Genomic DNA, 16,604 nt, shown 5'->3' with positions numbered 1-16,604 from the left:
TTGGCGTTGGGTTTCCAGCTGATCCCAGCTTATCCAGCGGTCTGCGTCATCACTGTCTTCTTCTGGAGATTCTGTAGACTCCCCATCTTCACCAGATTCTTCTGAAGATTCTGTAGACTCCCCATCTTCACCAGATTCTTCAGAAGATTCCCCACTTTCACCAGATTCTTCAGAAGATTCCCCACTTTCACCAGATTCTTCAGAAGATTCCCCACTTTCACCAGATTCTTCAGAAGAGTCCCCACTTTTACCAGGATGCGTCTGATTGAAAGGTCCATCAGCGGTGGAGTTTGAACAGAAGAGGAAGACGAAGAACATCACTGGTGGGATGTCTGGATCGGTCGCGTTAGCCGCTGTCCCGTTGGATTCCGTCTTGTTTGCCTCTGAGGGGAAAGGAAATAAGAAAGGGTGGAGACGATAAGCGAAGGGAAATGAAGTTAATATATATATAATATATATATATATATATATATATATATATATATATATATATATATATATATATATATATATATATATTTATTATACATATATATTTATTTATTATGTGAGGCAAATTTTTTCTGGTCATATATAAATGTTTGTGTATGTGTATATATATATATATATATATATATATATATATATATATATATATATATATATATATATGTATGTATGTATATGTATATTTATATATTTATATCATCTGACGCAAATTTTTGTGGTATTTCATGAGCGAAAAATCCATCTCTATTTCCTGGATTATGATTGCCTCTGCTCCTTCTTCTTAGAAAGAAAGTGTAAATTCATGATAAAATATATAAAGTACATAATACCTCACACATTCTAATTTAAAAAACTAAAAAAATTAAAAACAGCTTACCCAGCGAATCGATTAAAGCCTCCAGTTTCTCACCTGTAGAGACAAAAGGATTTTTTAAAAAATAAGTAAAAAATAATTTACTTGCGGAAAGAGACTAATCATAATTTCAAAGCTGAATATAATTAGTCTGGGAAAACAAACCGAAGTTCATTATCTGAATTAAGTGAAATTCAAAGAGATAGGTTTGAATTTATAAAATAAAGTCAATATAATCCAAATAACGACTGAGGTAAAGTTTCGAAGCTGTTTTTACTGATTTTGAAAAACATTTTTTGTTATTCTCCATGAGATTAACTGATCTTATGCCAGCACGGGCTCTTGCTCGTAGAGCAGCCCGTAAGTGAGATTAATGATGGGAAAGAAAAAGTTGTGGTGAAATTTCTCTTTGAAGTATAACTCAGTAAACTTGGCAGGTTTAAAAGGGTTAGCATAAGATATATACATATATATATATATATATATATATATATATATATATATATATATGTATGTATAATATATATAGCACACATATACAGTATATAGATACTTATACACATATATATTAAATGTATAAATATACATATACATTTGTATGTATATATATATATATATATATATATATATATATATATATATATATATATATATATATATATATATTCAAATATATATGCACATGACTTCAGTATATAAGCGAATGCCACTGGAAAAGATTTTTCTGTGGTATTTGCTTGTATATATATATGTATATATATGTATAAACACACACATATATATATATATGTATTATTTTATATATATATATATAAATATTAAATAATTAATGATATATAAATATTAATTAATTAACGAAAATCATTAAACAGTCCAGCAAACGCACATTAGGGCAGAGGACTACACGCTCATTAACACGACACAAACAACAATTAAGGAAAGTGATTTGATTTGGCTCAAAGTGCTGGCCTAATTGACAGAGGACCCTCCATGTTCTAAAACACTTTTTAATTAATAAAAAAAAAAGATTTAAAATGGTCCAAAGGGCTAAATCGAACAAGGATTTTCCAATTTTGAAGCAATCATTATATTATAGAGTAAATATTGTCAATGACCAGGGGTGCTATTTGGAGTACAGAATTATGTACGTCCATAACACTTATTCATAAGAAACCATCTAAAATGTTTGTTATCAGAGTATCATGCAACATGGTTGAAGTACTGATTAAAAAAAGAGAAATCAATGGTTTTTATAGTTTCAGCATTATTTAAAGTTCTACAACGTTGGTCCGTTTTTTTTTCATACTTCAACATAATTTTATACAGAGATTTGGTAGGTAAAGTCAACGGGGCATATGCATAGCCTACTATCTATCTATCCATGTATGTGCATGTGTATATATGTATATATATACACACATATCAAATATATATATATATATATATATATATATATTATATATATATATATGTGTGTGTATGTGTTTGTGTACATTCATATATACATACACATTTACATATACATAGTCATTTATATATATATATATATATATATATATATATATATATGTGTATGTATATATATATATTTATATTTATTTATTATACATATACATATATGTTATATATATACACACATATAATATATAATAAATACTGATAAACACTGGCAGGATATGACGATATTCACAAGCTAAAACTAGCAAAAAAAAAAATATATATATAAATAAATAAAATCACTCACACGAAAGCCGCTTAAAACCAGCCACTTAACAAGATCAGCATTTCACCGTAGCCTTGTACTTACACATGCTGACGCACTTTTCACCAGTCGGGGGAATAGGCAGGAACCCAGGTCCCCCAGGTCCAAATATCACTCCGCTCGTGCCATTCCCTCCAGGTACCCCTGGGACAAACCCACCGGGTCCTACTGGTGGTCCTCCGGGGCCCACAAGCGGCCCATGATCCCCAGGTGGACCTTCCTTGCCAGGTCCTTTGGGACTGCGAACTCTATCCTCGACTAATGAGAGATAAGAAAGGGTAAATTTCTTTCCAATCTAGGTTGTAATAACATTAGTGGTAGTATTAGTACTATTCATTGTTTGCTAAAGTTAATTAAGAGCATGATAATGATGGTGATGATGAAAAAATTCTATAAATATTCTTCATTGCAGGAAAGATTAAATGCAAATTCGACAACCTTATATAAGAAACTTTCCACTCAGGTGCTGCGTAGAAGGATAATATAAAGAAGGTTTAGTTTCAGTATGAAAATTTTAGAGAATTCATGGTCACATAACAACCATTATCAAATCTTGCTTGTAAGAATCGAAGATTATCATAACTTTATTATTTTAACGTTAGTAACTTGCAGCAATGGCATATTTAGTCTACACAGAAAGAAATTATGATTAAGCTCAAGTTTGGTTAATCTTGCACTCAGTAATTATTACTCACCTTGACGTAATACGTTGTTGTACTGTCTCTGTAAAGGAAATAATAAACCATTATTGTTGTTATGGATTTAAAGACAAGATATATATATATATATATATATATATATATATATATATATATATATATATATATATATATATATATATATATATAATTTTCCTTTATTTTTCAAGTGTGATGATTTGGACGTTTTGATCTTTATGAAGTTTAATATTTGGCCTGAAATATAAATGTCGTTTTCTTAAACGTTTTTATTATATCATATAAATAATTTAAGGATGGTTTTGATTTTTATCTGTTATGAAAAGAAAGAGCGGTAGATTAATATAAAAAGAAATTCTTAAAGAACTCATTTCAAGCACCAGAGTAAAGCTATAATAGCTAAGTATGATGAAAATGAATATAATTAAGTGTGCCTACAGATGAAATGAACGACAGCGGAGTCGTAATAAGTACGACGTGCTATATATTTAACTGGCTCTTATCAGTGGAGTCGCCGGGAATCGAAAGGTTATATGAAAAATTGTAGGTTGTGCGAGTGTAGCTTTTGGCAACATCCAGTCTGAATTGCTAAGTCTCTGTCTTTTGTTAGACTATATATATATATATATATATATATATATATATATATATATATATATATATATATATATATATATATATATATATATATATATATATATATATATATATATGTATACTGTATATGTACGTATGTTTTTGTATATAAATAGATTTATCACATGTATACATGTATATATATACATATATTGTATATATATTATTATGTGGGTTTATTTTTTGTTACGTACGTTTGTGTAAACATTATATTAGTTTTTTCACCTTCAGCCCCACAAATAAAGCCCAGTCCCTTGCTAAAGCTAAACACCACTTGCTATTAGTAACACGTGACACTAACTAACTTTTGGCTGCCCAAATAAAACTCATAAGGAACGAAACAAGGAACGCCAACCGCCGGAGAGACGTTAAAATTAACCTTATTTACGAAGAGACTTCATCTCTCCTGTACTGAGATACGAAGCAGAAGAACCCCAGAAACTCGAAACTTTTTAAGACCAGTTTCAGGAAGTTATGACCAGATACAGTTAAGTGAAACTAAGTTAGTTTTAAACCACCTTGATACCTTTAAGAGTTTTATTTTTTATTTTCGTTTATTTTCGAGGTTGGGGAAACTCTCTCTCCATTTTTACGATCCTCTCAGTGTAATTGAAAAGAATTTATTTCTGCTAATTATGACAGGTGTTGTACGTTGCTGTACAGCCTAGCTTGCTCTTACCTGCTAAAAAGCAAGTGCTGGTTTTTGAGGTATTTTAATATGAAATTGTAATTATTTTTCCATTTCTTGTCTCGTGTAATGCAAATGCACTCTATTTCACGTTTTAGGTAAAGATGAAATTAGAAAAAACATCTGATTTAAAAATAGGACTATACAGTTACACTAGTAATATTTGATGTGACGTAATTCCTGCGCCGTAATGAATATCGCACTAATACACTGTAACGAAGATTGACTGAGTGAGTCATAACTTCTCTCTGTCTCTCTCTCTCTCTCAAAACATAAAAGCAACAAAGGACCACTACAGTCGTAGATAAAGTGGGAGGTAATGAAAATGTATCCCACGACTGTAGCCTGACAGAGAGAGAGAGAGAGAGAGAGAGAGAGAGAGAGAGAGAGAAACCGGCCTCTAGACCTTTCGTGAGAGCAACAGGTTTGATAGTACGTTCTTCCCTTTCCTCTCTCTCTCTCTCTCTCTCTCTCTCTCTCTCTCTCTCTCTCTCTCTCTCTCTGTCCCAACCTACTTAATATGCAGAGAATAAAACCGAACTTTATAGATATGCAAACGACCTTAAGTCACTTTTAGCGTCTCTGCTGCCTTTGAGAAGAAATCGTTAGTAAGTAACGGAACGAGAGAGAGAGAGAGAGAGAGAGAGAGAGAGAGAGAGAGAGAGAGAATCACATGCCATCAGCTATTTCAGATGTTTCCCCGTATTCCTTGAGCGCTGTGAACTGCAAAATCGTCGTTCTTAAATCTGTTTCATTGCGGCGACATTCAAGATAGTTAAGGAAATATATGTCAAATATAATATATATATATATATATATATATATATATATATATATATATATATATATATATATATATATATATATATATATATATATATATATATATATATATGTGTGTGTGTGTGTGTGTGTATATAATATATATATACGACGTCTGCGTGTATAAATTATAACACATATCTACTGTGCTAAATATTCACACTCAAAAAATCCCCCCCAAAAATGTCCAACGGAAATTAGGTAAATACATCCACGTAGTGTCATCATCTATTCGCGTAGTGGGTGATTCACCGACGCTAATTTCAGATCCATATACTAGCAATCATTTACCAGCCGCTAGAAGCCCAGTTTCTAAACATTTTTATGCAAATTCGTATTTGTAAAGACACCTATTATTTCTGTATTGGCACTGATATGTCGAAATTCATCTGTTTCCTCTCATTGAAATCTCGCCATTCACTAATGCTGTATTCGTAATATTTACTCTTTAAATATAAAACTATTCAACAAATGAACACGTGAACAGGCGTTTCACAGAAATAAATTTTCGACTCACATCGGGATCGAATCCCGGTCTCTCAAATGAAAGGCCAGATCGCTACCAATTGATCCACCCAGGTCGTGGCCTGGCCTCTCATATGAGAGTGCGGGGTTCGATCCCGGTGCGAGTCAGAAAAATATAAAACACCTGTTGATAAAGTAAGGGAATTCTTTACATCGTCAGCATTTGATTCTTCTGAGTATACTGTTCGTCATTTCTTCATCATTTCTAGGTATAGTTTGTGACAAATATCTTCGTTTATGTTTAATGCATTTCAGCATTTATTGGTGATTCTGTCCTCTAGGGTTAATCATCTCTATTATTTTTGCTTCCTTTTTACCTCCATATTTGGGAGTTCTGTTACCTTTTTTGTATTCCCTGAATCGAATGATGTTCTTTTCGAGAGATTTCCCTCGTGGAACGTTTCAGCCCCTCGGTTCGTTTCATAAGGGAAGGAAAGTGAGAATAAAAACTCCTATGAACGAGAGATTTCCTTTTGGTTGGAGCAAGTCCCGAGGTACACAGCAACATACTTAAGCACCCTACTACGGGTTACTGGCCACTCTATAGCAAGGGACGTGCTGGCATAAGGCCTGCTTAGTTTAAACCAACCACCAACCGAATATGAGAGAGCAAAAACGAAGAGAAAGTTTATGTAGGAATCACTGGACCAATCGTATAAGAAAAGAAGTTGTACAACAAGACTCCGGAAAACAGAGGCAATAAGAAAATTCCGCAGCATGGCTGTGAAAGTCAGTTGTAGGGCTACCAACCTCCGTGGAATAAATCGGAGATGTGGTATATTGACGGGAGGTACGTGGTATCTTGAGCACACAGTGAAGACGAAACAAAATACAAATAATTGAACGTATCTAACGTCCGCTTGTTTTCGCTCACCAGACCTTTGATGTAACGACGCCAGAGAAGATCAGATCAATCAGTTGATATATCGCTTACCTGACGCGCTACAGAAGCTGTGCTGAAGCTAAGCCCAATTAGAAATATTGCCAGGCTGACTGGCAGACTCCGATACACCGCCATCGCTGAGTTGTGCCTTCTCCCTCCGACTGGTTACTGGTTGGTACTCAGGCTTTCATGAAACTTTATACCTAATTTTGCGCAGGTGTTCAGCTCGGTTTGTTTACACCTGAGCAAAGGATTATTAGTCACTTTTCAGGTAACGAGATAAAAAAAAAAAATAATCCTTTCACGCAACTTCGAATTTGTCGAAACACATTTCCAAGGGTTATACTTAACCATTAGTCAACGTCCGTTTGCAAGCGTTAGTCATTTTTTTTCTTAGAGAAATTCTTGGAAAAAGTTAATTTTGTATTTGGTTCATTACTGGCTGACGGAAATGAGGTTAATGAATGGACACTGATAGAAGTGGTGAGCATTATTTGTTGTTTTTTCTTTACCTCCCCACTTGAATACACACACACACATATATACATATATATATTTATTTATTTCAGTGTATATATATTACATATACTAACAAACCATTTTATCTGAAAAACAAAGAAACTAAAGTAAATCTTCCTTCACTTATAACCGTTGGAATTTTGCAAAAACTTCCAAAATTAAAACTGTACCGAATGGCTCCACAATATTAGTAGTCCAGTATCTTCTAAGTTTCCCTCAACATAATTCCTAAAAAATAAACGATCGAACCTGTGCATTCATTTTAGCCCCTTACAGTAGGGTACATACAAAAATCACCTTTGTTGACTCGAGTAGGGTACATTAATTTGTTTACTGAATAATTTTCCTTATTCATTTTATTTTTGGGGGGGGCCAATGAGTCATTCACTTTGCTGCTGATTTATGCAGTTTTTAATTTCACTTCTATCATCTGCTTCCTTCTGTTATTTTCTACCAGATAAAAAATATTTTATTTAGGGTTTCTCACACCATACGTAAAGGCTTGTTGTACGAGTTAATGGCCGCTACTGTAATAAGTTCAGCGACTCCAAAATTTTGATGTCGGAATCTTGGTTATTTCGGAATCATTCCAGTAAATTTTATTCCTATTGCTGATTTTTTTTCACTTATATTACTATTTATCATGTAACTATGTTTTCGACCTGAGATATGTTAATCATGCGACAAAAAATCCAAAATATCGTTTTATCATTGTCTTTTGCTATTTGTAAGAATTATTTTGCGTTGTTTCTGTATCATGCATTTTCTTGATTAGCTTTAAGTCAAGAAAGTTGACGGTATAGAAATAAACCTTTTAATTTTAATTTTAATTTATTTGAGTGTTTCCATTAATGTAAATGTCACTTTTATGGGGTGCTTATTCGCTTCACACCTTTGTAATCGACGATTTTCATTCTAAATATCGTGTCTCAGTGCATTACACTAATTAAATAGATGCCCCACTAAGCCCTTTTATTCTACTTGTGACTTTAGTTTTCTAATCAAGCATATACAACACCTAATTGAGCTAGATTTAATGTACTGGCACAATAAAAAAAAATTAATGCTGCTACCCCATTACTCTATCAAATCCAGAACTCTACACCTGAACAAGTACATTCGTCAGAAGTAATTTCATTTGAACTGAACCGTTTCTTTAGAATTCCCATGAAAGCAGACGAAATACTTGCGTTTGGCCAACAGCTTAAGCATCAGTGATTTCGAGTATTACTCACGGCTCCTCAGGAGAAACAGCTGTGCATTGGGAGCTAATGATTAAACAAGTTCGAAATGCCTTCAGTACTCGTCATTTCTGGAAACTGAAGCATAGTGTATTGCACTGGTGTGCTCGTGTGTATATGTATGTGTACATTATATATATATATATATATATATATATATATATATATATATATATATATATATATATATATATATATATATATATATATAATTTTTGACTCACATCAGGATCAGAACCCAGGTCTTTCAGTTGGAAGGCAAGGGCGCTGCCCACTAGGCCATACAAGTCTAAAAGAAGTTGGAACCTGAGAGCAACTGCATGGCCTAGTGGGCAGCGCCCTTGCCCTTCAATTGAAAGACCTGGGTTCGATCCTGACGCGAGTCAGAAATTTATTTCTGTTCCACACGTGATTGTGTGTTGATTATTTCTCTCTCTCTCTCTCTCTCTCTCTCTCTCTCTCTCTCTCTCTCTCTCTCTCTCTATATATATATATATATATATATATATATATATATATATATATATATATATATATATATATAATATATATACATATATATACATACATACAGACTCACACGAAGATATAATTATTTTCAGTATGAAAGGACGCGTTTCGTTTCTTCATAACATTCTCAAGCATAAAAGAGACGTTAAAGTTTTTTTTAATAGTTAAAAGATTATACAATCATTATTTGCTGACAAAGCTGATAAAATTGACAATAATGGAGAAAATTGATAAAATCTTTAAAATGATTTACAATAGCATGTAAACTACTGTGGGTAAAAAGAAATAGAATAGTTTGCAATATAAATGAATTATTTAATAAATTATAGTAAAAACAAGGGATAAGATGGATTTTCAGTGTTAAGATCTGGTTTTCAAAAAAATATTTCATCGATTCAGAGATTCACAATAATGATTCTTCATTAAAAGTAACAAGAACACTAGAATTTTCAAGTCTTGTACCTGCGTTACTTTCCTCTTTGTGTTGTAAAAGGGCGATCTGTTTGGTTTGGCCAGCACGCAACCAGTACGAAGAGAATATTATTGACTTTAGAGCTTGCTTTTAGAATTTCATGTAATGGGGAGAGAGAGAGAGAGAGAGAGAGAGAGAGAGAGAGAGAGAGAGAGAGAGAGAGAGAGAAACTATTACTGAAAGCAAAATGGAAATGATTAACTCCAAAGTTTGCATTTAGAATTTCATATAACGAGAGAGAGAGAGAGAGAGAGAGAGAGAGAGAGAGAGAGAGAGAGAGAGAGAGAGAGAGAGAGAGAGAGATTATTGAAATGAAAATGAAAATTATTGACTCAAGAGTTTGCATTTAGCACTGCATATAACGAGAGAGAGAGAGAGAGAGAGAGAGAGAGAGAGAGAGAGAGAGAGAGAGAGAGAGAGAGAGAGAGAGAGGTTAACAACAGTAAGTGATAAAACTTTTCGACATGGCTGCTTTATCCATGGCCCTCCCAAACCCAACCCTTGCCAAGGCCTCAACACCATTTTGCGCGCGAGCGCCCTTAATAACTTTGAAGCCGTAAAAAGTATCCCCAAACGTTTGCTAAACCTATAAAAAAAACTCCCGAATCCATAATAAACGAACGTTCATGCATATTTTACACGAACCCTTACACCGGGTCCACGCTCAGGTTTTTGCCTTTATTCGACTTTATTCTATTCGACTTTATTCTTTGGAAGCTTGAATTTCAGGTCAGTTGACCCTGTGGGCTTGTTCTATATGAATAGGATTAATCTTTTGAAAGATAATAATAATTTCATCCAAGCTGTATTCTGCATGCGCGTCCTGTAATTTTTATTAAGATCTTCTTGAGAATAGGCTTTTAATTGATGTCGTTTTCGATCCTCATATTGATTTTCCTTTTTGCTTGTACTGTCAGTAGCCTTTACAGGGCTTGTTGCTTCATCAATAATTTCACAGTTCATTGATATTATACATTTAATGTTGTGTTCTTTAAAGTTATCACTGATGTTTAATCGTCAATGCTATTGTTATTTTTACATTGCTTTGTTGTTGATGCCATTCCCTACATCTTACCTTAAAATGGAAAGTAAGACTTATTTTTTTTACATAAGGTTTGCTTTCCGTTTCACGCTAATTCTGTTTTTGGACTTCTTGTATTTTGATGAAGAGAACTGCTCTCTCAGTTATTCGAATGTTCAGGTGTAATTTCGTGAACAGTACACAGGATTTTTTTTATGGTGTAGAATATTAGACAGTGTTACTGTATGTTTCATGTTTGTAAAACAATTTGTAAGTGCCAGCAGTTACAACGAAAAATAATAATAATAATAATAATAATAACAAAAAGAGTAACATCAGTAATAATAATAATAATAATAATAATAATAATAATAATAATAATAATAATAATAATAATAATAATAATAATAATGTCACCATGAACTTCTCTAGAATAATTTTAATTGCTGATATGGTTGAAGACTTGCACCATCAAAACAGGAATGCAATATAATTACCAATTTATCTGAACGATGGGATTGTTGATGATGCAACAAGGTGCCAAAACAATTAAGGTTATTGACGCTCAAGTAAACAGGAAAAAATTAGTATAAAGATAAGAAAATAAATCAGTGAAAAGACTAGTGTAGTGAAATCTTAATATGCTTGCATTCATTCACCAAGTTATGCATATAGACACGGATTCATGTTTTTGTGTTAAGAATCACAATGCCTTCTTAACTTCACGATTTCTTCATACTTTGATAAAGCTTGTCATTACTAAGCCTAGAGCCAAATGAAGAAGGAAATGAAGATATTCTGATGCCCGTCCGAGTTTCGAACTCGAGCCCGGGGTATCAGAACTGGCCAGAAAACACGTAGAATACAAGTAAAATGAAAACACAGATGATTAGGAAAATCGCTATAATTTTTGACAGGAAAGTTCAACGCCTACGGTAAAGTAATAAAAATACCATTAAATTCACAGGTGTCATATTCCGTAAGAAACATCAGGATAAGTCATAAATCTGTTTGCATTTGCCTAGTTTTATATCACAGACCGTAAAATCTAGGCAACGTTATTGTGGTTGCTTATTATCTGAAAATGAATAAATGGCTAAGTTATCACTCCACAGAGTGGGGCATTGGTTAATGCTGTACCTTTCTGAATGAAGAAATGGGTTGGTTGGCTTCTTTCTAAAACTCTAATCCCAGTTTGTCAATAGTTGATTACGAGTTCTTCATTGGTTACAGAGTGCAGCCCCTCCGTGAAAGTTGTGATGAAAAAAACGAAATGAGTTCATTAACAGCTCTTTAAACATCAGTCAAAAGCTCTCATGACGAAGCTATCATCAGCCGATAGGTAAACAGTCCGTGTAGTACACGTTCATTCAGAAAATTCTGTGATACTTTTTCTCAATATTTGCAAACATAAGCAAGCGACAGTTGAGATGTAGTACTTAAGTCGTTTTGTCCCATTTTACATCTGCTTTAAATCTCCAGGATTTTATTTCATTCTGCAAAAAGTAAAGTGTTAGGTTTCATGTTCATCAGCCTTAATCTACAGTTTTTCCACGGTCAGTACACTTGCACTTGCATATATCGTGTAATGAAGAATAAAACTGAAAAGTATTTACTCAGAGGGGTAAAAAGGTAATGCAAGCTTTAACGTAGGTTCATTTTTTGTCAGTAATGTAAATTGGAACCAGTTCTTGTGACTAATCTGTTTTGCAGTGATCTTGAAGAGAATGACTTGAAAAGAGGAAAGTTGTCACCAGCAGCCCACGCCTTGAAGAAATAACTTTGATGTCCCAAGGTTTTAGTTTAAACAATTTTTGGCTAAAGATATAAATTTCGACTCCTGTCACGTTAGTGCGCCTCACGTGGTGCACTGTAGGCATTCCTAAAGGGTGTTTGCAACGTCCCTTCGGCCCCTAGCTCCACGCACGTTTTAGCTTTTTTGCTCCACCGCCATCTTAACGTCCGACCTCATTAACTATCACTTCTTCCTTCAAATGTGGATTTTCCTCCAGTTTCTGCTTTAGGTCCTTGTACTTTATTTCATTTATTCTCTGGATCCCTTTACCTTGCTATCCAATCACCCCTACCTCTTCTTTTCACTCTCTAAATTACTGAATGGTTAAGTGGGCCCCACTGACTGGCTTCATAGCCTAAATTTCATGGTTCATTCATTCCCTGCAAAGCTAACGGTTCCTATTGCGCATAAAAGGGCGATTAACGTCAAATTTATGTGCTCTGTGGAGAAATGCCAGAGAATGGACTCTTAAGTTTTTGCCAAAAACAAAATATTAGAACCTAATTTAACTGGCCGATCATAGTAATTAGGTCGTATAATGCAATTATCGTAATATTTCCACAAATTGAGGAAGTTTAGAAAATCTCTCGAGCTTTCACTTGTTTCCGAATAAACCAGGAATATAAAAAACCGACGTGAATTACTTTCACGCCATTGAAACGACGCAGGTACACAGAGAAAGGAAAAGACACATAGGCATCCATTTTATTGATAAGGTTGAAGGATACATGCAACACAATGATTGGTGGTTTCCTAGACTCAGAAAAGTAAACTGACATCTATATTTCATCCTAAATCTATTATCACCACACCTAGACATGTTTTGCTCTTTTTTTCCCTCTCTCTTGTAATCTACGTATTTACAGTCATGTTACATTTGTACACATATATTTAATATAATTACTATTTACAATATCTAGGGCCCAGAATTCGCACCGGGTGGCCCCCCTCGAGTAGGCAAGTAGCGAGATGACACACCTGGCACTACCGAAAACTCATAGAGGAAGAAAAAAAAAAAACGAAGAATGACACCAACAACAGCGGTAGATGTTAATGATAGTAGTTACTGAACCTTAATCTTACCTCCTAACTAGATACGTGGTGGGCTATTCGAGGGAAGCACCCAGGCTTGATCATTAAGATATTGTGCTTATTAACAATGCTTAAATGTTATGATACAAATTGGAACTATACATATTCTTGTATTAAATATAAAATCTAATTTCCCCAAGCAAACAAAGCTTGTTATTATTTATTCAAAACTAGAAATTCTAGGAAATATTTTGCAAGCACCGTTGTAAGGATGATACAGTAGACTTAAAAATTATTGTGTGTATGGACTTTGTGGCGCCAACTACAGCCAAAGCTATGACTTTGTGAAGCATTCTGTCTTTCTTTCACACACCCACTGTCTCTCTCTTACACGCACAAGCATATGCACGCACACGCAAACGAACGCACTCACACACACAGACACACGCCAAGCACGCGCAAGCATTCATGTTGCTGTGGCTTTTTTTTTTTTTTTTTTTTGCAAATAAAGCTACAGGTTTGGAAAGGAACCACCACCTCGTCGAGGTAGCTCCTTCCCGGGTGTGTGTGTGTGACCTCTCATGATGGATATCCAGAATATATGTATATTATATATATATATAAAGGAACGTGACAAGAAAAATACCTCGCAAAAATTCGGCAAAGACTTAACAGCTAAGAAACAGAATGAACAAACACACACACGCACACTCATTATATTTATAGGTAATTTGTATAGATATATTTATATATTTATATAATCTTTTTTTTATACAAGTTGCGGTATTAACCATTGCGTCTTTCTAGAAAATAAATATTTCATCTGCATTTTGTTTATTTGTTTACTGTTTTTTTTTTTACTCTATGAAAACATCACTCAGATAATGATATCTATATCAAAAAGAAACTCGTAGCGGGAGTTCAGGTAGCGAGTGTCCTGCCCTCACGTGGTTTTCTTTCAATATAAGATTTTCTTCAGATACTAAAATAAAATATGAAAACACTCATTTCTGCGTACTATTCTACTCTACGCGAGTCTTCCTGGTTTCTTTTCATTTTCCAGTTTTTCTAAGTATCACTGAAGAATTGGTGACACACGTCATGGAATTATTTTTTTTTCGCACGGTGTGAGTTGCTGTAACTCGTATTTTTCATAGTACGAATATCTCACTGTAAGTCAACATTCTCACATTTCCTTATATGAGTTAAACATTATTAACATTCTTTTTGTGGTCAGAAACTCAGCGAGTGAGGAATCTTGATAAGCTAGAGTCTACTTTGATATCCCACCTGCCCTTACATGTGTAACTATTGTTATGATAATTACAGTAATAATTCAGGCGGATTTAGTTTAAAGTGAAAAAAGTTCAGTGCAAATTCTTATTTTCAACTTCGGCAAGACTGGAACACTTGAGTCCAGCATTCCCAAGTGTACTCCTATAAACTCTTTTCATAAACTTATATTGATATATAATGCATCGTAATAGTTTTAATGTCTTTAGTCATCGATTTAAAATAAATTGCCTTAAATTGGATCATTTTTATAGCTTTTTTTTTTTCTAAAAGGTCATTTATTTCATATAAAATTCAACTAAAATGATCGAAATCAATCAAAGTACAAAATTAAGATACAGTGAGAGAGAGAGAGAGAGAGAGAGAGAGAGAGAGAGAGAGAGAGAGAGAGAGAGAGAGAGAGAGAGAGAGAGAGAATATGGATAATTCACTCCTGGTTTTTATTTAGACTTTTTCCTCTATATCTAAGTTTTGTTTGACCAGTTAGAGGTGGAAAATTGGGCAGATTAATAATTTATTTGCCACTCTCCGCCATTCTCTTTATAACATGAGAGAGAGAGAGAGAGAGAGAGAGAGAGAGAGAGAGAGAGAGAGAGAGAGAGAGAGAGAGAGAGAGAGACAACGCATGTGGTCAAAACTGACTTGACAGAAACAACACAAAGGCGGAAAAGTAACTTCCAAGTAATATAAAACACACACATTATATATAAGCGAATCCTATAGAAAAATGGAAAAATAATTTTTCCCGTGGGATTCGCTTATACACTGAAGTCACGTGCATTCACTGTGATTTTTAAGCATACACACACACACACACACACATATATATATATATATATATATATATATATATATATATATATATATATATATATATATATATATATATATATGTATATATGCGTGCAAATTTACCAGGTAAACCCTTAGCTTTTACCTTTCCGAAGATGATAAAATGATTGACGTAAGAGAGAGACACATTACTGCCTGCAGAGAGAGAGAGAGAGAGAGAGAGAGAGAGAGAGAGAGAGAGAGAGAGAGAGAGAGAGAGAGAGAGAGAGAGAGAGAGAGAGAGAGAGAATTAATGAGTCACAGTCATGCAAAAGAAAGTAAATAGCACGGAAAAAGTAAAAGGGACATAATTTAATTCTCGTACTTTCTCTGTAGCATTATGTAATAAAGAGACGAATTAATAAAGTAGAAATTAGAAAATAAGGATAATAGAAAATATGTGAAGAGCAGGAGCATTAGGAATTAGAGACTAATGGACAGTGTTCAGTGAAGCACACACCAGTAGGAAAAAATAACTAACGCATTAAGGAAGTGATGCAAAAATAAGATAAACGAGAGAAAAAGTCAGAAAGGTGAGAGGAAGAATGGAGGGTTAACTAAATAAATAAATTAATATACAGATGAATATGAAAAACGAAGAAAATTAAAGAATAAAATTAAAAGAGAAGAAACCTGACTTTGTTAATTGCATTGCCAATTGCAGTTTTTGATGACAACAGAAATCATTAAGAAAGTATGAAAAAAGAATGATGGAAATAGATTAAATGAAGAACAACTGGCGCTAATGGTTGGTGAGATAAAAAAAAAAAATAAAGAGAACAGATAAACGATGAGGAAGCAATAACGTCATCAGGCAGACGGAGAGTTAGATCTGAGCATCAATATTACATATTATATATATATATATATATATATATATATATATATATATATATATATATATATATATATATATATATATATATATATATATATATATATATATATATATTTTTATATTCTTCGTTTAACGTGCTTTATCCCATTTTATATATATATATATATATGCCTTCTTTTGAACTTTTGAAGGACTTGTTTTGGCGTATATATATATAT

At 33.5% G+C, this 16,604-nt stretch overlaps 1 protein-coding gene and 1 long non-coding RNA gene across 2 annotated transcripts in view; one reads left to right on the top strand and one right to left on the bottom strand.

The window, feature by feature from the left end:
• The window catches only part of LOC136827025 (uncharacterized), a 15,695-nt gene extending 8,682 nt beyond the window's left edge, over positions 1–7,013 (bottom strand). The window contains exons 1-5 of the mRNA XM_067084714.1: positions 6,886–7,013; positions 3,299–3,326; positions 2,649–2,861; positions 866–898; positions 1–383 (exon numbers count right to left, since the gene is read on the bottom strand). The exon at positions 1–383 is cut by the window's left edge and continues 28 nt beyond it. Of these exons, the coding sequence (XP_066940815.1) occupies positions 1–383; positions 866–898; positions 2,649–2,861; positions 3,299–3,326; positions 6,886–6,969 (741 nt within the window). The 5' untranslated portion in view covers positions 6,970–7,013. The remainder of the gene's footprint in view (positions 384–865; positions 899–2,648; positions 2,862–3,298; positions 3,327–6,885) is intronic.
• Positions 1–16,604, top strand: part of LOC136827026 (uncharacterized) — a 102,050-nt gene that overhangs the window by 43,528 nt on the left and 41,918 nt on the right. The window lies entirely within an intron of this gene.

Source organism: Macrobrachium rosenbergii, chromosome 41 (assembly GCF_040412425.1).
Source record: "Macrobrachium rosenbergii isolate ZJJX-2024 chromosome 41, ASM4041242v1, whole genome shotgun sequence".
Classification (NCBI taxonomy): domain Eukaryota; kingdom Metazoa; phylum Arthropoda; class Malacostraca; order Decapoda; family Palaemonidae; genus Macrobrachium; species Macrobrachium rosenbergii.
This window is presented reverse-complemented; position numbering and strand designations above follow the sequence as displayed.